This window comes from Lutjanus erythropterus, chromosome 16, assembly GCF_056507025.1.
Source record: "Lutjanus erythropterus isolate fLutEry1 chromosome 16, fLutEry1.hap2, whole genome shotgun sequence".
Classification (NCBI taxonomy): Eukaryota; Metazoa; Chordata; class Actinopteri; order Lutjaniformes; family Lutjanidae; genus Lutjanus; species Lutjanus erythropterus.
Genome location: NC_139332.1, coordinates 23,105,369 through 23,128,080, shown reverse-complemented (window position 1 = coordinate 23,128,080; position 22,712 = coordinate 23,105,369). Strand labels below are relative to the sequence as shown.

General features: G+C 39.9%; 1 protein-coding gene across 2 annotated transcripts in view; it reads left to right on the top strand.

Annotated features, from left to right (window-relative positions):
• The window catches only part of trps1 (trichorhinophalangeal syndrome I), a 167,528-nt gene that overhangs the window by 100,224 nt on the left and 44,592 nt on the right, over positions 1 to 22,712 (top strand). For both annotated transcript variants that reach the window (XM_084739336.1, XM_084739335.1), the window contains exon 9: positions 6,753 to 7,554. In XM_084739336.1, coding sequence (XP_084595462.1) covers positions 6,753 to 7,554 — 802 coding nt within the window. The remainder of the gene's footprint in view (positions 1 to 6,752; positions 7,555 to 22,712) is intronic.

Genomic DNA, 22,712 nt, shown 5'->3' with positions numbered 1-22,712 from the left:
ATGTTTGTATTGGGTTTTCAAACATTTAGATATTAAACAATATATAAAACAACATCTGCTTCCCGTCCACAGCAGCCTCCCTTGGAGACTTGCCAGTACGCCAACAAAGGAAAAATAAAAAACAATGATAGTAATACTAATAGAATTAACAAATATTACAAAGACACAAATTAAACAATAGTGAATAAATTGAACAAAAATAACCAAACTTACTGGCAGTAAGTGGTATTGCTTGTACTGTAGACATTATTATAGTAGTACAGGTATGGTTGCCCTTCTTTTTGGAATTAACAAAGCCCTGAGTGGTATATCTGAGCTTTTCCAGCTTCAAATGATCCATTACCTCCTACCAACCTAGCAGCCGCGCATAGGAGGGAGCTAGATTTCCAATTATACAGAATGAGGTGTCTTGCTGAAAGCAAAGATAAAGCAACAGTGAGTGTCTGAGAGAGACTCAGAGACTCTCTGCAAGCAACACCAAAAACCGCCGTACTTGGCTCTGGGTCTAGACATTGTTGCACACGTATGAAAATCTTTCAATGACTTAAGCCCAAAATTGTTCAGTCCTCGGACAAGCCCAAAATGAGTGAAGAGGGTTGTTCAGCTTCATTTGCACTGTTAGTAGAAGAGAGCTGGCCAACCACAGCACAACAAGATGCATCAAGCGGCGATGGTGAGCAGACTGCAGAGGTCTGGTAAACCCCACACTCCCAGATTTTTTTTAGTTTTCAAATTTGTATATTTTTTTTAATCTCTCCCCGACTGATGCATTTTGATTTTGCACGGCTCTCTCTGGAGCCACAAAAGGCTTTATACAACTTTTAGTACTCCCCAAGACCTGTAAACAGACTTTGATGTGTAAAACAAGTAGAGTTCCCCCATAATTTTAACTACTTCTAGTATTTTTACTGGCTATCCTTCTTGGGAGAGCTCTCTCCGAAGAGGATCAGCATGTCAATATAGAACCGAAGACTTGCAGACTTTGTGTTGAGTTGATTCTTTTTTTACACAGATATAAAAAAATCTCACAGCCTAGCATTCAAAAATGAGTACAGCAGTCCAAATAGCAAGTAGGAGCCCTCGAAGATATATTAAATCTTTATTTCATAAATGATCTATGGTTGAAGAGAGTTTCTTGACTCACTGTGATAATGACAAGCAACCTACACTGTAAGTCAAAGTCAATCAGCTGTTTTTTTTTTTTTGTTTTTTTCAGTTTTCCGTAAATGCACACTCTGGAGTCTGAGTTCAGTGACTGCCTGCCAGATTCTATGAACATATTGCTCAATTTAACCATTACAAACATCTACTCCTTCTAAAAGATGATTAATGATTTGTCATGACTCATAAACAGATACTTGCTCATTCTGCGACCATTTGGCATCAATTTGAACTCTAATAAATGTGAAACGGGCGAACAAAAACAGTTATTCCGGCCCTGAACTGAAATTTCAGAGGAAGAATGCTGGCTGTGGTGCTCTCTGATGACATTTCTTGGTCATTTTATGATTTAGTAAAGTAAATATATTACATGTTTCTCCTTGAACTGTAAATTTTGGTTTTAATGTTAACAGTATATATATATATATATATATGTGTCTGTACTTGCTAAAATAGGCCATAAGTTCGGTTTCACAGACCTCTAAAAGCCTGGATTGGTCAGAGTAGACTCCACAGCCAATTTGTTGCCTACACAAACACACACAGAAACACACTCACACATGTTCACTGGGTTTTCAGCAGCAGCGCCAGCAAATGACAGAGAAAGCTAGAGTAAGTTAGGGTGGGAAAGAGACAGAGGGGTGTGTGGGAAAGTTGTGGCTGAAGACAGCTAGATTTAGAGAGATACACACAGAACTGAAGATAGTTGTGTGAAATCTTTTTGACTGTTCAAGTATTGATCTAGATTACTGATCTGGATTGCTTCTTGATATATGCTCACAAACAAACTCAGACACAAGTTACTTTTTTCTTGTTTTCTCGCACACACACATATAAAATTACAGTCTGACAGTCGTCTTAGCAAGATTTCTGCTACAAATCAATGAAAGATTAAAAAGTTTGATTTATTCCAGTGTGAGAGCAGAGAAAAGAAGAGGGAGAGACAGAGGGAGAGAAGAGAAGAAGGGATGAAGTAGCAAAAAGGACGGAAAGAAAAGGTGAAAAGGGAAAAAAGGAGAGACTACATGAGGAAAGGAGAGTGGAAGACAAAAGAACAGAGGGAGAAAGTGAGGGGAAAGTGTGTAGAGAGGGTGACAAAGAGAGAGAGAGAGTGGAGGGGATTTAACAGTCCACTCACGTCCTTAACAAAATCTAAGCTCTGAATCTCGGAGCTCAAATCAAATAAAACTGAAATAAAGCCAGAAAGTTTCACACCACCGTTAAAATCAACCAAACCTAAAAGGATTCCAAGGCCAAGTTTTAGAAAACAAAATTCAGGATTTAATTATCGGCTGCTCAGAACAAAGGGCCACAGTGTTTGAGGGGGAAAAGTTACCAGTTGAAGCAAACTAATCAATCTCCTTTATAACTTTTACACCTAAACACCCTCACTGAGGTTCTGACATTGTAAAGCACAGACAACAACAAAAGCTTTTTAACTTTGCCTTTAAGGATATGTATCATACAGTTACAATGTCAGGGTATTTTTGGCTATTTACAGTATGTTAAACCAACAAGGATTATTTTTCAATCCAGATTAAACATGGTTGAATTTAGATTTGTGTTGCTTAGATTTGTGTTGCTTCTTCTAAACTAGCTTATAATGTAGAAAGATTATATTTAAACCTCTTTCTAAACCTCTTAAAGAGAGTTTTTACTTTAAATCTAGCTTAAATTTGATGCTGTTGCACCAAAACTTTGAACCCTATTTTAAACTGTGATCCAGTATTGACTTTAAATTCAACCTAACTAGCAATCAGTACAATGTTTGTTTGTTTTTTTGTTTTTTTTAGCTTTTCAGCTAGCTAGCAAACACAGTAACATTTTGTTAAGGAATACAGAGCTGTTTTTCCATTCTTTTGTATTTTATACTCCTAGCAGTCGTCAGCATTTATTTTTTATTATTATTTAAATTTGGGTCAGCAAGCATCCTCATACTGATTAAACTATTTGGTGTCTGTTTGGGCAAACACACAAGTGGGCAACAATTGGGCAGCAGACCTCTGCTTAATTTTAGTTCTGGATTTACTCATTTAAAACCTAGTTTTGCTAAAGTCTAATTAAAACTAATGTTAGATTAAAAAGCCCAGTTGTTGATACAACCCAGTTTTAGGGCTTAAAAAGAAGATGCAAAATGTGTGTTTTCATACACAAACATAACGTAAAACATTTATTACACATACTAAACATGTTTATAAAGCGTTTCTTGATCATTGTGGTATTGCAGAAATACTGCCGCACTCTGTTTATAATTATTAACATTTGTTTAGTGTGTGTGAGTGTCCACAGACTTTTTGCCTGCAGATGTGTGTAATGTGAGAGACTTTTGGTGAGAGTTGTTAGACTCGCACACAAGCTATCACAAATGTGTGGGATGTGCAGGCTCTTTGCTCACATATCAAATACATGTGGCCATAGAGGACAAACACATGGGTGGCTACAGTAATGACTTTTATTAGATGTTTTTACTAAAAAATAACCATGCACAGTTGTGAAATTTGTGGCTTAGAAGAGGTTATTGATGTGATATTCACTGTAAAACTGCAGCTAAACTCAATTAAGTGATTCCCTGGTTACCGAAATACTGGCTGAGCTGATGTGGAACAATTTTGAACACACATTAAACACTATTGGCTTCTGCAAACGCCAATCAATAGCTGTAACAAGGCCCACTGTAGCTTCCTGTTTTTACAGGAAGCACGAAACATGCAGAACCAAACAGCACTCAGATAGCTGTTTAATGGGAACTTTAATTTTTAATTTGGCCTTCTTGGGACTAGTTGCAAATCTTTCATCCACACTGAGGAAGCAAACCAAATGTGAAGCTGTTGTAGGATATATTAACTCGTTAAATGTTACCTTCCATAGACTACATTGTCCATTGCTGCAAAAAGAGACCTTTTGTACCAGACATAAGCTTTTAGCGTTGCATTAGCGTTTTAGCTCTTCATTATCTAAGGGATAGAACAGACTGTTCTTGGACCATCCTTATCAAGTTGTTAAGTTTACTTTCTCAAAAGAACCTTTAAAACTCTTTCTCGACATGTTCCCTTGTCACTTTACCAAGAAATACCTCCAAGGGCAGAGATCATGTAGTGAGTGGAAGTACTCAAGCTTTTGTGATGTTAGTATTTTCAGAGAAATAACTTCACGTATGGAAGAAAAAAAAATCTGACAAATACATTTTCATTTCTTTTAAAAAGAACTCAGAGGACAACTCATAAAGAACATGCATTCAGATTGCCTTGACATTTTTTTTTATCAATATTAAGTGTAAAATCCTCTTTCTGTCCTATTATTTTGCAAGGGAAAAATGTAATTCACTGCACATGAGACAGATGCAGATGTTGAAAGTGCCCAGGGCAAATTAGATAGGTGGATTAGATCGGGACATGCAGAATGAATGATAAACTTCATTTATCATGACTGTGTGTGTACGTATGAGAGAAACAGTGACAGAACAAATTTAGTGAGTAATTGAGTCGGTAAGTACATCAGTCCATGTGTTCGTGTGTGCATGCATGTGTGGTGATGACAAACAGAGAGGCCACTGTGTCTTTGTTCAGCATCTGGAGACATTTAAGTCCACAAGGTACAAGGTGTACTTCACTCACACACACACACACACACACACATTTTTGCAAATTTGTAAAAATAAATAAAACAAAAACAAATAATATGCACACAGAGAAATAGAAAACCAGTGAAGGAGACAACCATCTGCAATGCACTTATTTTTAAATATACCTACCTGTCTATCATGCAGGTATATGACTGTCAGCTAACAGAGTATTTATGTCAAGTTATTTTTATGAGTGCATTCGTAATTTTTGTGTGGGTGTTCATCTGTGTATGTGCTGCTCATTGTTTTGCATATACACCTTTAAGTTTTGTTTTTACATTTTTCCTGCGTGGAGAACTGTTGTTGTTGTTGTTGTGGCAAGTCCCAAAAAGAATCCACAGGCAACATAAACATGACAATTTGATATTTCTTGGATGTTTTCAGTGATTTTTGCATTTTTATATTCTGCTGTTATAAAACAGTCAGTGTGGCGAGAATGAGAAATCACTAGTTAGAAAACCAAATATGAAAACAACAGCAGTGTCGAGCGAATTGCTGCTTTAGGATGAGATGCGCGTGACATAATAAACTGAGGAGCAAATCAGTTATCAGCTCACTAACATGCATGCCAGGTCTTTTTTTCATTTAAGAAGAGCGCGTCTGAATTGTTGATTCATATTCATTTATGTACAGTATATTTTGACAGGCCCTAGTTAATATTTTTCCTATATGCCTAAATATACAACAGCTGCCCACAGTCGACCCACCAGGACCCACCGCAAACAAGAGTCCAACTTCTTGGTATAGATGGTCAATTGATTTTGCTCATTGGCCCGCACAAGAAGCACCAAGACTTGTTTTTCCGAGCCAGGAAAAACCCCGATGTTGTGTATCGTATATATTACTGGTCATTCAAGGCCTCGCCAACAGGAAATGAAGGTGGTTTGTTGATGGGTGATTCATTTCATGTCATTCAGATTCATTTACATTCCTCACAGTTTTGTCCTAATTCATCGTGATTTAGTGGAACACTGAGTCACTTTTTGGCCACGGGCTCGGTGAAACTCTACCTGAGTGGTTTTAGGAAATCAGGCAGGGACAAATGCACTTTACATTTAGTCAATTCAGGGAGTGGGTTTTCTTCAGAATCTGATCAATGAAAAACTCTTTTTTTCAATAAATGTCATATGCAGTCCAATACAAGCTATTGGAAATGAGTGATTTAAGTAGATGGAATTCCAGATGAGTTTACTAATAAAATGAAAACAACACCAGGTACTTAATCTTAATTCTTATGTTCAGTCTCATCAGTGTTACTGTTCTGACTCCTTGTCACATTAAAGACAAAATATATTTTTCAAGAGGTCTTGTTGGGGTGCAACAGTGTTGTTATGCAGTGTTATCCTATTATGTCAGTGCTCACCATTCTAGATTCAAAATGAAAGTAAGCAGTGGTAGTCCATATGTCATTTTCTGGTTAGCTAAAAAGTTAACAATTTATTACATTGTTTGCTCACTGACTAAAATATTAATTAGCCTAATTATCCTATTCATGATTATTTGGCAGAAGAACTCTAATTTCTCCTCTTTTGAGACAAACTTGTTGGCTGAATTAATGGAGCAATATGTCCAAATGAAAGAAGATAAAGGAGACTGTCTGGCAGAAAGTGACAGATTGTCTTAATGGATCAACTGGAGTGAAAGATGGAGGCAATGCATCGTAAAACTCAGTCTTTGAGTCTTTCTCTTAACTTTCTTAAAGGAGGCTCTGTCGATATCGAAAAGGCAGCCATAATTCCTCCAAGTCTAAACTTGACACTGGGAAAGGTTTAAAGTTTGGGTGCAACAGAAACAACAGAAATAACTTTTAAAAAAAAGAAAGAAAGAAATAACTATTTACCATTGTTTACTAGTTTTAGAGTAGGAACTTAACTGACTTTGTTTAATACATTTTCTTTATTCTAATGCATAGTTGTTGTTGTGTAATTTGTGGATAATTCACTCGCTTCCTATTTTTCTTTCTCTGCAGGCGTGTCCACGCATGTTGCCGTTGTCGACGCTGTGACTTCACGGCTCCTGATTCGTCAGCCCTTCTCGACCATTTTAACTCTGCCCACTGTCATGAGTCCTCTCCCTCATTAAGCTCATTGACGACGACCTCCTTACCCACCTCACTGACGCCTTCGTTAACACTCTCAGCCAATGGCTGCTCAGCTCCCTCTACCTTAGCCATTAAAGAAGAAAGCAAGGGGGATCTTCGCCTCCTCTACTCCCTCGCACCACCTGAGGGACGGCTGGCAGAGGGAGGCAGAGAAGGGGATGCAGGAGGGGTGGTGAAAAGTGAGGGAGGTGAGGAGAAAGAAAGGGAGCGGGAGAAAGGCTGGGTTCTTGGGGAGACGAGAGGACTGGGAGAGAGAGGAGGCGAGCAGGCCCACGGTTTACTCTGGGTGCCCAAGGAGCGAATGGGACCTGACAGAGGAGTAGAAAAAGGGACAGGAGGTGGGAGCCCCTCTCTTTTCTCCTCCCCGCTTCCATTGTCGTTTGTTTCAGCCAATCACGAGGCCTCGCAGCAGAAAAGAGGCGTAGCCTCACCTAGCATGGTTTACCTGGGAGACACCAAGTCGTTTTTGGGAGATACCAAGTCGTTTTTGGGAGATGCCAAGCTATACGGAGGGGGGAGGCCAGGAGGAGCCATTGCAGGTGGAGGCGGAGGGGAGAAACGGATCCAGATGCCCCCTCAGCAGTACACAGGAGGAGGAGGGAGTGGAGGTGGAGGAGGACAGGAGACGAAAGGAGGAGCTGCGAAAGAGGAGTCCCAATCCCTTCTACGGGTAAGATGGAACATGTACACACCCTTCTCCTCCTTGCATTCTTTATATTCCGCTTTCACATTTTCACATTTAGCCTGATCTTTTTTCTTTGACTTACTTTACACCCTGATTTTAGTGTGGCTCTGTCTCTCTGAATGAAGACCTTTGTAGCTAGATCCTACGAGCGAGAGCCTACCTGCTGAGAGCATTAGTTGTCAAAGTGCTTCTATTAATATGCCGTCATCTTCCTTTCCTTTGAATCAGATGTGAGGATTAGACCTCATGCAGAGAGCAGCCACAATGAAATCTGTAATTCCTCCATCATAGTTAGAGTAGTTATGCAGATTGGTATTGGCTAAAAATGTGTGTGCAAGTGTCCCCACATGCTTGCCTGTGTGTGCTTTTGTCTGTGTGTGTGTGTATCTGTGTGTTTCCATGACATAATTTCCTTTCCCATAAGTTGCATCCATCTTTTTTTATTTTAAATTAAATTTTAACTCACAACACTGAGGAAACTTGCCTGTTGCTAGGGCAACGGGGGAGGCAAACTGACAGTTCCCATGGCTACCACCTGTCAATCAGCTCCCTCATCCTACTTTGTGGCCCACAATGCTTTTCACTTCGCAATGATGTCATGGACTGGCAGGAACAGACTGTGGTTTGCCAGCGCCACAGAGCTTATTGGCTATGATCACATTAGATCAGAATAGACTGAACTGTGTGTCTGTGTGTGTGTCTGTGTGTGTGTGTATGTGTGTGGTGTCAGGGCACTGACATGGGTCTATGTAAGTGGTGTTATTGAGTGTGAGTGTGGTGTTCGTGGTGTGCGTGTGCACACATATCAGTGTGTGAGTGGAGTGTATGGCTTCTTTGTACAAGTTGTGGGTTGGTCTATTTTGTGTGTGTGTGTGTGTGTGTGTGTGTGTGCGTGTGTGTGTGTGTGTGTGTGTGAGGTGTTGGCAGTAACTTGGCAGACTGGGCAGGGTGGGGCAGCAAGAGGTTTGCTCATTATCGTGGGTGGGGCAGTGTGTGTCTGTGAGAGAGAGTGAGACAGAAGAAAGTACATGCGTGAGAGAGAAAAACTGAGATGAAGAGCGGAAGATAGGGAGAGATAAAGTGTGCAGCAAAAGTTAACCCTTTAACATTCAGTTTTCCCCTGTTTGCCTTAAAGAAGACATATTATCCAGTATTTAACTCTGTTTGTATAGGTATGTAATAAATTAGTTATATCATGTGAATGAGTGAACTTTAGACCATTTTATTAGCATCTATATGCAGGTTTTTTTTTTTTTTGTAACGCGGGTAAACTCACTAAAAATAGATGACTGACCGCTTTCCTGTTGCCATTAGACAAGTTTGCCCTCCTTTTTTTTTCTGATGTGCACCAGAAAGCTGAGGCTCAACTCATTTCTGTGCTGGTGACCACAGAGAAAAGCATTTTTAAAAGTCTTTAAAAGTTTGTCCCCTGCGTCCTTGTTTGTTGTCCTCTCAGGCACATGTGTTATTTTACCATTTTGTGTCGATTACAGCTGTGTAGGAATTGTGTGAAGTTATTGCTGATGAAAACCTAACATTTCCTGAGTTTGCTGCTTTAGAATGAAAGCTTTCAAGTAACAAAATATCAGGGGACTTCTATTGTTCGACTCGACTGAAGGACAAGCATGAATCAAGACACAGCATCGCGTCGGTAGCACATATGCAAATTCCCACCGTGCAGGGCTGATGTGCCAGGTCCCACTGAATACAAAAGCCAGATGTTAGAGGGTGTTGGTGGGTTTTCTCTGCAGTGTAAAAAAGGCTTTAGAGGTGTGTTCATTTTGGACAGAGGCAGGCTAGCTGTTTCCCACTGCATTTAGTCTTAATACTAAGACATACATGTCTCCACACATACATGAGACATTGACATGTATCTTCTCATCTACTACCTGGAAAGAAAGCAAAAGTATTTCCCAAACTGGTGAACTATTGCTTTAGTGTGTAGAAAAATCTTCTTATTCCACACCATCATACACTCACCATGTACCAGCTTGTTCCAAACCCTGAAGCTGTGTGCTGTTTACCCTGAGGGAAATTGTAAAGGATCAATGTTTTTAATGGCTGCATCGTTCAATAAAATTGGACTTTTCACATTTCCCTTGAATTCAAATGGACGTATTTGGTGTCTTTGGAAACTCTGCTCACGGTTTGTGTCCGTGAAGTGTTTTTCTTTTCTGTCAGAAAGGCATTGGCAGGTAGGTGGGATGAAGTATATGTCAAGGAAGGGAAAAAACAGCACGTGGAACTTGTTTCTATGACAAAGTAGGTGAAAATATCACTTTAGTATGTTTTGCTCGAGTTGTCATCAATTTAAATTTGAACAGTATGAAAATTTCATATCATGATCACCATAATTATGACCAAAATGATCACAGTTATCAGTGTTATCGTGATATTAGTAAAAAAAAATGCTGCTGCTACACCTTCAGCAGGGAGACTGTTGCTAACTTTGGTTGATGTTGGACAGTAAAAACTGTGAGTTTTTCAAAGCGTGGTAATCAAAAATTTGAAACAGTTACACTAGTTGTCAGGAATTTTACCACAGTTTTATAGTGGAACCAGAACTTTTTCTCTCGGTGGACACGTGCTCTCTCCTAATTTGGAACAATTGAAAAAGACACTACTGAGGGAAAACTTTTCAATCTCCACTAAAGTTACAAAAATAGTCAGTCATTGTAAGCAACATTTGGGCTGCACATTTTGAGTTTGTGATAGTTGACCCATCAGTGGGTCTTACAGGGTTGAAGCTCAGATTATACTTTCCATGTCCAACTGTATGTAAGACTAAGTATATCGGTGTACATGAGAGCCTTAAAGCAAAGTTAGAGAGAAGAGGAAATGAAAGATGGTGAATGTTGGAAGGTGAGAAAACAAAAGAGGAAGAGACAAACAATTCAACAATTTATTAGAGGAGAAACTGAACTGAACGTGACTTATTACTTTAAGAGTTTCATAAGATATGGCTTGCTATCTCTCTTCCTCTTCTTCTCTATCCTTCTTCCTCCTCTCACCGCACAATATTTATTCTCAGTTTCCATGGCATGCACTGACACGTCTGATACACATGCACACAAATATACCGCACACACACAGATACGCACACACATATGCACACAGGCTGAGGTTGACTCATCACTGGGCAGGGTAAGGGAGAGGCACTAATGCAAAGGATCATCTGAAATAGCTTAGTACACACACACACACACACGCACAGAAGTTTAGTTCAATTTAAATGCAGCCTTTGACGCAACAGGGCAGAGTCTGAATTATAAAAGATGAATCCGCCCAAAATACAAATTGACTCTTTGTAAATGGCAACTGAGGGAGAGGAAGGAGAGGATGGAGGGAAGAAGAGCGATGATGGAAGGATGCAGTGAGGGGAGGAAGCGACGGATTAAAAAGAGACAAAAGCGGAAGCAAATAGCCAAAGTCGTATTTCATCCAACATGTGTGTGAATGTGCAGTTCTGCGCTTGTGTGTGTTTTCCCTCATCCACACCTGTTCTGTCTGTTTTCCCCTGCATCGATCTGTCCCTCCTCTCCTTTTCTTCTAATTCTTTTTCTTTCATTTCCCTTCTTTTCCTCAAAGGACAACTCACCTGATACGCAGGGATCGATACACACCTCACACACACAAAAGCTGTCAGGCCTGGACACACACAAATACCCATACAGGCGCACACACACACTCAGTCTGAGTTCTTAGTATTCTGGTATTGGAGGCTTCTTGCTTTGTAGAGACGAGAGAATATTTTCTTTTGAAAGGCCTGATCTATAATTGCTGCGCAGTGTTGAGACATTGCCCCGCTATTGGCTTTGTTTTCATAGTGATTTATTACAGTGAAGACATTTTCTCAGTCTGAAATTTTGTTTTCTGACGTTTAGACTGACGGCGTGAGGCGAGGATAGAAAGTGTACGAGGTTCAGGGATGAAATTAAAGTAAGAGCTCGGTTGATGTTTTAGTTTATAAATGGAATGGGACAGACTTTGAGTAATGGTGGTTTTTCGAGTTAAGTAGGGCTGAGAAAGGTCCACCTCTGAGCCAAACATATGTGAACGCATGTGAATATACCCGAACACATGTGAATCGACCCAACATTTAGACCGTCTAATAAATTCCAGACTGTGTTTTCAAAGGGAATTCCACCTCAAGGACAGCGGGAGAGGAGTAGATAAATGGACGCAAGCAGGGAGAGGAAGAAATTGTGGATGTGACCTTACAAACACAATATAATTGTGTTCATCTTATGTGGTCATAATGCAATACTGAAATGTGAACCTTCGGGGTTTTTAAAAGTCCCATGCGTGACATTCAATTCCATTTGAGTTGAGAGACAGACAGAGAAAATAGAGAGACGAGCTGAGGGAGATAAACGGGAATGTGTGCTTTCAGCAGATCAGAGAAGAGTTTCATTAAAGTTTCTCTCGTTTACATTTCTGCCCGACGGAGCTAATTATGTTTAAAAGACACACACACACACAACACACACAGGCGCACACACACACAGCTGTATTTCCATAAAGCTCTCATTACTTTGCGTTCTATTTCCCTTCTTCCCCCTTTTCCTTGCGTAAATTCGTTCGTGTTAGTGTGCATCTGTGTGGCTGTGTGTTGCTTTCCACTCCTTGTGTACTTAATTATGTGCGATGTATCTGCATTTGCATTTTGTCTGTGCGCAATTGTGTGAGAGTGGGCCTGTGTGTGTGTGTTTTGTAAGGAAATTAAAGCATGAATTGAACTTATTTTCCGTGCTGATAATTTAACATCACTTTATATCCGCTACAGGAAATTATGGAGCTTATGCACAAGTCAGTGTGTGTGTGTGTGTGTGTGTGTGTCACTGTGTTTGTGTGCTTAATGCTTTTTTTAAAGATAAAAAGGGACAAAACTTAAGTGATTTAACTTATAGGCTAAATTGTGTTCCCTAACTGATCTGCTGTGTTATCTGAACATTGTCTCTTTATTTCCTGGCCCTTTGCACTCCCACTATAAACTCATAAAACCAACCACTTAAAACTGCTTTTCATGTGTAATTGTGTTTTTGTGTTAACAGTTTCTTCTTTGTTAGCGTTTGATGTGAGAGATCCCTTGAAAAGTGCTTAAAAAATGAAATATAGTGACGAACCGAGGCTAGAAAAGTTGTTCAGGTGCCTTTCGGTGAACATCTGACTTGTGTACCTCACTGATCAGATGTTTTTTTAATCACACATATGTTGCTGTTGTCTTGTTCATCAACTCAGTGGTGGACAAAAAAGGGCACAATTTGTGTGCACTAGTGCACCAGTGATGCATTTCTGGGGAAACAATTACAAAACCTGGCTTTGATTAAAATTGTTTTATGATCTGACTTAATCTACAACAAATACTACACCTCTGTAATAAAAAACATCACCATCCTTTGTCCACTGGAAAGCATGTTTTCTCCATTGTAAGGGGACCCTAAAGGATGATTTACCACCTTTTGTCCACTGATACGGCACCCTAGAGTTCACCTAAACACCTTTTGCCACCTTGAAACCACTGATAGAGCCAAACCATACGTAACAAATGTCTGCAGTATATTTGAAGTAATTTCAAAAGTGTCAGGGAGCTCTCACAAGTGTATTTTTTAACTGTAAAATATCCCACACAATAAATATCTTGTTGAGCAATAACCAAAACATTAAGGGATCCTGGCCAAAATAAAATAGTGTATGTCATGTGTTAATATTAAACTGACCTTTTCAGAAAATCTCATGATGCTGGCGGTACACAGTGAAGGCTGTCTCATCATGATTGAGAGTCTTCTTGACCTTAATTTCTTTATTTTCTGATGTGGAAGATTGGCTTAGGCTGACAGTGTACGTAACCACTAAGCTACCAGCTATGAACATCTAACAGGTGACTTCTCCAGAAGCCTTTAAACATAAATACAGCAGCATAAAAGGTACATTTTCTACAGACGCTGATGCTCTGTTTAAGACTGTTAGCGTTCTATATACAGTCCCCTATGGAAAATGAGAAAAGCGCTTTCTTTATTCTTTTTTAGGTGCAGTTGTGTGTGTGTGTGTGTGTGCGCGCATGTGTCTGTGTGTGTGTCGGAAAAAGGGAAGACGCACTGATATTCACCAAACTACTCTCCCACTCTCCCTCTCAGACAGAGATGTCTGTTCTGGGCTGCTCAGTTTGTTTGTGTAGCAGTCACATTTCCCATCAGGACACAGACTCAAATAAACACAGCCATGCTGGAAAGAAAAAAAAAAGTGTGTATGTGGTGGTCTGTGTGTGTGTGTGTGTGTGTGTGTGTGTGTACGTGTGTGTGTGTGTGTGTGTGGTAATGTGCCTAGTGTATAAAATCCAGGCTGTGTTTAGTGTAACAGAAACATAATCAGACGACCTGTTTGCTGTAATTTTGACCTGTGTGTGTTTGTGTGTCTATCTGTCTGTGGAAATACTGGTGGATGAGCGTGTGTGTGTGCTGTGTGTGTTTCTGCTTGAATGGAGTGTGTATGTGTCACATTTATGACCCGTGTGTGGCTTTCCGCTGTGTGACAGTCCACAGCAGCCTCATTGTCTGCAAGGAATATTGCATTTGGCTTGAAAAACAAATTACACCATTTTAACCACATTTAGACCCATTTCGGGTCTTCCACACTTGCCACGCTCACACACACATATTACAGCTGACAACATGCGTAGTGGGAAGGTGACAGCTTGGCATTTTTGGCTCAGACTAATCAAGAAGTAGCTTATTTGCTCGACTATATCTTGGCTCATGTTTGGATGTTAATCCTCCTTTCAAGTGTGCTTTGAATTCTCTGATTGACTGATTCCGACTCACATTAGGAAAAAAAACATAAAAAGTCAAATGTTCCTTCTCAACCTGCTTGGGAAACATGATTTTGTACCACATCACACCACTTCTGAACGTGCAAAGTCAGTCATCAGTCATAGAAAAGTACACTAAATTGACTTTAAAATCCCAGGATTTGGCCGTGTGGTTTTTCTTTGGGTTACTTTTTGGCAGCAGGGTGGTGTAGCGATTAGTCAGATGTCCCTCAGCTGAAAGCTCCGGCTCAAATCCCTTCTGCCTGACAAATTCTTCCCCACGCTGGAGTGTCCTTGAGCAAGACATTGAACCTCTATTTGCTCCAGGGCTGCTGCTGGGTAGCTGACCCTGCACTTGACCTTCCTGAGGAGGGCGGGCAGCAAGATGAGGAATTACTCCTTCTGGGATCAGTGGAGTATTAAAAGACACTTTCCTGTGATTGTCTAAACTTTGCTGGCTCTCGGTGAATTGTCCTATTTATGACAAACCACATCAATCTGGCACCAAAGTGGGAAAAAAACATTAAAAATATAAAGATATTTCTTCACTGGCCTCTAAATGAAGTACGATTACCCAAGAGTCTTGATCTGAAATGCATTTACACAAATAAAGAACCAACTAAGTTTATTTTTTCTGGTTGATGCAGTCGTTTATATCTCATAATACCCTGTAATATGATATAATTATTTTTGACTTGAGCCTAACATGCCGTCCATTCAGATATCTTCCTTTTCCACTGAGCGTTTCATTGGTTCAGACACATGTCGCTTACACACACGGCCTTTTCATTGGTTCAGCTGGGCCCCAGTGACACAGATGTTCCACCCTCCCCGCCAATGAACCAACCAGGTGTTTTTCATCATGTTGACATGGCAACGGTAAAACACAGTGGTTATTTTAGCTCCTAGCTGTAATTTAGACGTTTACATCAATTACTGTTACAATCAACTTACACACACACTACTGGAAGTGTGTGTATGTGTGTATGCACGTGTGCATATGTGTGTTCTTTTTATATTTCTCAGTGTTTTTTCTGCCATGGCTGCACACCCAGTGTATGTTTCTCTTTGTTGGTCTCTTTTTTTGTGTGTAAGGTGGGAGCAATTCACCACAGGCTAGATGAGTGTGTGTGTGTGTGTGTGTGTGTGTGTGTGTGTGTGTGTGTGTGTGTGTGTGTGTGTGTGTGTGTGTGTTTGTGTGCACGCATGTGCATATGTGCGTGCATGCAGACGTGCATATGCCTGTGTGTTCACACATGGAACCAATATTGAGGCCAGATGATCATTTTGCTACAACAAGACCTCTACACGCAACGCTAGCCAGCGATACACACACTCACATACACACACAGAAATGCATTCGGTCCACCATTCTGGCAGCACTTGTGTAATTAGGAAGCTGATTGGTTAGATTAAATGTCCATCTGACCCCTGACCAATAGTTAATTTGAAAACCCTGCCTGCCTTCCCCTTTCTTTCCTCTGTCTCCTGGATCTCTGGCTCGTCTCTCCCTTCCTTCCCTCATCTCTTGTTTTAATCTGAGCTTCTTTCACACAATCAGGCCTGCTGGCTTTTTGGTAATAGTGACTGATGTAATTTGACAAACGAGAGAAAAGAAGCCGGAGAAAATGATGGTGAATAGTTTATGTAAAACTGCTTCCAGCAAATGAAAGTAGATTGACAAATGACTACAAATGACTTGTTCTGCTTTTATCAATCAGTGTATCCAGGCCTATAATGAAAAAAAGTCCTGCTTTGCAGAAACACCTAATGAAGAACAAAGTACATCTCTAGTGTTTTCTTTATAACAGGCTTCTTGCCTGGCCAAACAAATATTTTTTTAAATGCCAAAAACAACACCAAATATACATTCATTTGGAAATTAAGGCAGTGTTTCCCCTAACATTGCCTTTGATGAGAAGGACAGTCACACAAGCTTGTCTCCTCTCACGCTCCCTGTAACATCCAACATTATAAAAATACTTTTTGTGCAACCTGAGAAAAGGAAAGATCTGTGCTTATTTGTTCCTGCCATGGTTTACTTTGTTACGTCACAGATTACAACACTGCCACACATCTTTTCAGGCAAATGATTAATTTCACATTGATAGAGTGTATTTTAGAATAGTATCACAAAACAAAATATTGCAATACTCAAGTGTATCCATATTTTATACACCCCTACTGGCTAGGTGTTAAGCAAACTGTCTGGCTGTATGCCTTGTATTACTGTGAACACACAGTTGAAGTGGTTTCAGTTTGTTTTTTATGACAGTAGTGGTTACTGCAAGAGTTGATGTTTAATATCCCCCTGCCACCACCGGCCGCCAGCTCAAAACAGTCAACCTAGGGGGAACACTGATCTGTTTAATATATCAACTAAAAGAGTTTCTTGCCTTTAATAGCTTTCATATCTTTTATTTTCGTCTCCTTTATTTTTGTCCTTTGGGTTGATTCTGTCCTGTACGTTAGGCCTTGTTCACGGATATGTGCGGCTTACAGAAAAGCTTTTGAACTTGCATTTCAGTGGAAGGAAACGTCTCGTAGCATTAAGGCCAGCAGGGAAGTGCTAAAACGCAGCGGTGAATTGTGTCACATCATTCAAAGCAAATAAAGCTGGAAACTTCTAAGGAGGCGCAGCGCAGATCACCTGCCAAACCACCACAACAAAACAAAGAGTGATAAGAAGCCCAGTTAATCCAGTATGCGTTCCCACCCACATTTCGTTGGCTGCCACCTCTCCTCCCCGGTGACACATCTAACATCTTCAGTGTGCATCGCATTCTGGCCAGATTTGAGTGAGGAAGATGGGGATCATCATCCTCACAGCTGCACACCTCCTTCGCTGCAACAGAAGTAGATTTAGTAAAGAATCTGGAAGTGCAGTGCCCATATTCACATTCACATCACATAGGCTCACACCCACACTCACACACACCCACACACACTCATACATATACAGTATCTGCATTCACACACACACACCGGCTCGACCAGTCATTCTGACACTTTAATCCACTTCACTTTAGGACATCTACACTCTTAGAACGAAAAGGTGCTAACTATAACCATATAACCATAAAAGATTCTTCAGCTTGTCTGCGTAGGAGAACCCTTTTTGGTTGCTGGTAGAACCTTTTACAAAGGCTACACTTACTACGTAGAACTCAACATAAAGGACTATACTTGAAACAATCTGTGAAATGCTTCACATTAAACTGCCTGAGAGGTTCTACCAAGAACCTTTCAATGCCGTAATAGCTTCACCCAGAACCCTTTCTGGGGGTTCTATCAAGAATCTCTCCACCGTCTATCCAGAGCCATTTTATATTCCAGAGGCTTTATCTAGAACCGAGGGTGTTCTACCAAGAAACCTTTTATAGCACAAAGAACCCTTTACAAATCCTTGACAAAAGTTCTTTGTTTTCATCAAGAACTCTCTGTTTCAAAAAGGGATTTTTGGATGAAAAGGGTTCTTAGTGGAACTTTTAGTCTTACAAAGAACCCTTTCTTCAACAGAGGTTTCCTCAGAAACAAATTGTCCTGGAAAGAACCATCAGGAAGCACCTTTTTGGAACCATTAATTCTAAGAGTGGTGTCACAACTTTCTTTAGTGTGCGTGTGTGTGAGAGCAATGCCATGGCAACCTTGGCGATCCAAGGCCCTCTTGGCAAGGTAGCAGTATGGCTCTGGGCACGTGCATGTGCAGCACACTGTGCCATCCCTGTGTGTATATGTGTGTGTGTGTGTGTGTGTGTGTGTGTGTGTGTGTGTGTGTGTGTGTGTGTGTGTGTGTGTGTGTGTGTGTGTATGTGAATGGAATGTAGAGCGGTGATTTTCACTTTTAACTCCTCTCACTCCCTCAAACTTATAACATACTCACACACACCCACAGCGCTGTGCATACTTGATATGGACTGAAAGCTGAAGAGGGATATATCAGTTTCTGTCTCTTCCTCTTGACTGTCTCACCCATAACACCTCCCTTTCTTTCTCTCTGTCCGTCTCCCCCTCTGCGTCCCGTGAGGTCTTCACTCATTAGGAATTCTCCACTGGTGTGTGCATGTGTGTGTGTGTGTCAGTCTGTGTGTCTGTGTGTTTATGAATTCTGCTCCACTGGCATGATGCATCTTGTATACTCCTTTTTCCCTTAAGACCATTTCTCTTTTGTTCTCTTTCACTGTCTCTGTATCTGGCTGCACAACACAACAGGACCCGACACAACTCAGCACACCCTCAACTGCTCAAGACTTGTTTGCTCCCAGAGTAGATATTGACTCATATTGTGTTCCTGTGGTCCTGTGCAGCTCAGTGCAGGCCCAAAACTAAAGACATTACAGTCCGGTTGTGCTCTAAGAGCCTTGTCTTTGTTCTGTCCTTGCAGCTAAGATGTTTTGATGAGAGCCATAGAGAGACTGAGTTTGCTCAAGTTGCATTGTGGGATCTATTCCACTGCTGCTCCAGTACATCTATAGGTGCAAAACTACATTGAATCGACCCTTCCTGATCAAAACAGAAAGTTTCGAGCTTTTCTTTGCTTAAGCATTGTGTGAGCAGAAAGTAAAGCCTGAAAGGTGCAGGTGTTACTGTTAAAACACCTTTTTATGGAAACTGTGACCAATGAGCAGAAACTTTTACTCTTAATGATACTGATGGAACAAAAATAACTGAAATGAAACCATATGAGCCTCCTTAATTTCATTTTATATCATATCATTTCACAGCCCTCTTACAATTATACCTTGTATATTGTAGGCCTGTCACAATAATTTCATTTGTCGGATGATATATTGTTCCAGAATAGGGATGTTAATAATTAATTACTTATTGATTAATCACCCTTAATAATTAACAAATAAGGAAACTTAAAATTAAAGTTTAAATGAGAAAAAAAAACATGAAAAAAAATGAACATGAGAAAAAAATAGTGTTTTGTATCCACATTATTAATGATTAATCTTTGTCAGCTTTTTCAACTATAGGTGAAGGAAAATGCACAGACTTTGCTATGCTATTCCATAAACTGTGGTAAATGATATTGACCTTTTAAGACCATTTTATGACACTGATTTAATGATGATATAATGGCATAATGACAGAAAGTACATCTTTTCAAAGAGCAATGAATTTTTATGACTTTTTTAAAATGAACTTTAATGGGTCAGCATAGTTTTGTTTTTTTTTCTGTTCATTCTAACCCTGCTGTTCTATTAGATATTGGTGTCATTCTTACATAAACAAACATGCATGTAAACACAAAAGGCAGTATTTAGGTCAGGAAAAAATGTGGTCATTTCCATATATTATATGATAGGTTGTTTCAGGAGACACCACTGATTTAAGATGGTACAGTAGTGATGCAGTGATTAATAAAAAAAAAGCCACATAAATTAAACATCATGATTACAGATATTGACGGATATGATGATACTAGTACCAAATATTTGTTTCACAGATACTTCAAGTACTCAACCCTGATAATTCCAGCATGATGCCCTCAGTTGATACGTTATTGCTGAGTACTGTGCAACAATATCTGCAAAACAAACGTTTGGGATAAAACACTTGCTCTTGGGCTAAAATCACACAAGAGCTCTGATGAGGTGACAGTTTAGAAAGTAAAGAATATACTTTTGCAGTGTTTTTTGTGTGATTCACATTGATGTACATTTCAAAAATATTTGTATTGCCACAGGGTTGTGTTTGAAGCTGTGAGATGTTCAAAAGTAATTTTTCACATGAAAAGAAAAGCTCACAGTGAATATGACAGAAATTTACAGTACATATGAGCAGTTAAATTATAGTATTGCACTAATTAATCATCCATTTCCCTTTTCTGTTATGAAACACACTTTACTGTGCAGTTTGTCAAAATCCGAGGTTTTTATCAGTGCATGTTTATAGTGTTTTCCTTGGAAATCTGCTTTGTGTGCATGTAACTCACACACGTGTAGGAGTAGGAATAGAGTAGGGAGATAGAACATAATAGGAAGGGTATTATATTAAGAGAGACATAAAAGGTGTACTATGTGCTTATGAATTGCGTAATTTGTGCATGTGTGTTTGCTTGACATGTGTGTACTGTTACTTGTGCTGTTATTTGAAGGTGCGTCATTGCTGCAGATGTTTGGCTTCTGAGGTTGCACAGATACACACACACACACACAAACACACACACACATGCTGTGACACAAACATTCACACAGTCAGGTCCCCTAGTCCCATCTATCCTGTTCCTTAATAGACCAGGTGCAGCCAAACAATGGGTGTGTGCACACATGCCCCTGTGGGTGTGTGTGTGTGTGTGTGAGTGTGTGTGTGTATGTGTGTGTGATTCAGAACTACTGCTGTGCTCACATGTCCTTGAGCTTTTTTTCTTTTTTTCAAATTGTATTCATGTTTTGGCTGCATAAATATCTAGACTTGATATAACTTACCAGATCTCATAAGACACAAACTCACACAGTGTCTGTAGTCTATGTTTATTTCCTGTCAGAGGAAAACATAGCAACTGGCCTTGTGTGTCCACTCGCGCCAGATCAACACAATTACAACACTGTTATCTTGTCTCTTCTCAGAAATGTTGGAACCATCATCCATCTTTCCAACTGTAACAGGATATTCTCCTGTTATTTAAGCCAAGTCTGATAGAATCCAATTCCAGTCCCACATTTATTCCTGCAGTTCAGGTCACTGAGATAACCAAACCCATTTTAGGGAGAAAATCCTCTCTGAAAGTGGATCCATGTTATTCCTTTGATCTAACACAGCTCACTGATTAAGAACAACTCTCTCTCTCAGTGCCACAGACCTGAGAGTCGCAGCTTTAATGTGCGAATGATACCAAGAGACTTGTGAAGTACACTGACAATAAACAGTCGACTGACAGAAAAATAGCAGAATTTCTTTCCTGTCTTTAAAGTCTACTTCAGGGATAATTTTATTTTTTTACTACCGGGATCTTGTTGTCATAGGTTTGGTCACCATTTTTGTCAGTAATGATAACACTGCACCAGCTCACCAATACTGTGTCTGACATCATTTACTACTCACTATAGTCCACTATATAATGATGTCTGAATGTATAGTGAGAATTTTGCACAATGCATTGTGGGACATAACGTGCGGTACAGAAAGTAGTATATGATGAGCTCATTATGTTCTTATAGTTATAGTCATGTGGTCCTCTATATAGAAACCCCCAAAAAGTGAGTAGAGAGAAGTGAATGAGTGAATCATTCTTGACACAACTCACGTTCATTTCTGTGATCATAGACTGTGGCTGCATTGTTCAAAAGAAGTCCAGCAGGTCAAGATATCCTAGCATTTAGACGATCTTACAATCGTGAAATGAAGCCTTCACTTAGCCAAACCTGTTCTTGTAATAATTACTCAAATTGTCTGCTTTAAACATCCCTCACAGTTTATATGTAGACCTTTGTTTCAGCTTTGACCTGCAGCACTTACTTTTCAGATATGCTCACTTTCATTTTTATCTTTTAATCTGACTAAATTGTGCTATCATAACCCTTTGATTCCACTGTTTCTGTGTCTGACTTCCTGCCCGCTCAATCTGCTCTGCACAGCTTGATGCAGCGGAGATTTAAAAAAAATATTTGAAATCGCATTTTTTACATAATTTTTTCTTATTCTTCACTGTCATCGTTGGTACATTGCTGTGTTTCTAGGCACATTACTGCAACCATCTGTCAGTCAGTGGCATGGTGGACACCCTGGTCAGTAGCTCAGTTGGTGGCGCTTTGCTGCATGTCATCTCTCTGCTCTCTCCCCCTCTCCTATCTCTCTCCAGCTGTCCTGTCAAATAAAAAAAGTTCTAATTATGAAAATAAAAATCAGTGGCATGCAGCAAAATCAGTGCGCGATACACAGAAAATGGGGACCCACTTGTGAAAGCATCGCTCCATAGCACTACTAGTGGTTGAAAACTCCACTTGGTACCTTTAATCACTGATTGTAGTTACATTGTGGTTGTTAGTTAGACTTTGAAATAAAAAAATACACACAACCATGCAAATATTAAGTATAAAGCTTGCAAACACACCTTGCAAACAGATGAACATATGTAAAAGATCATCATTATTTAAAGCCCCCTATTTGGAGATCAACCAGGAAACAAGTGTTACATTACCTCAAGACCACCGAGAGAGTGGGCAGTAGACGGACGAAAAGAGAAAGACAAAAAAAAGAGAGCTCTGAAGAGACATGAGCAGTCTGAGAGACAGACAGAGCAGAGAGAGAGACGACAAAGACAGAGAGATGAGAGAGAAGAAGCAGGGAGAAGGAGTAAAGAGAAATAAAGGCAGACAGAGAGAGA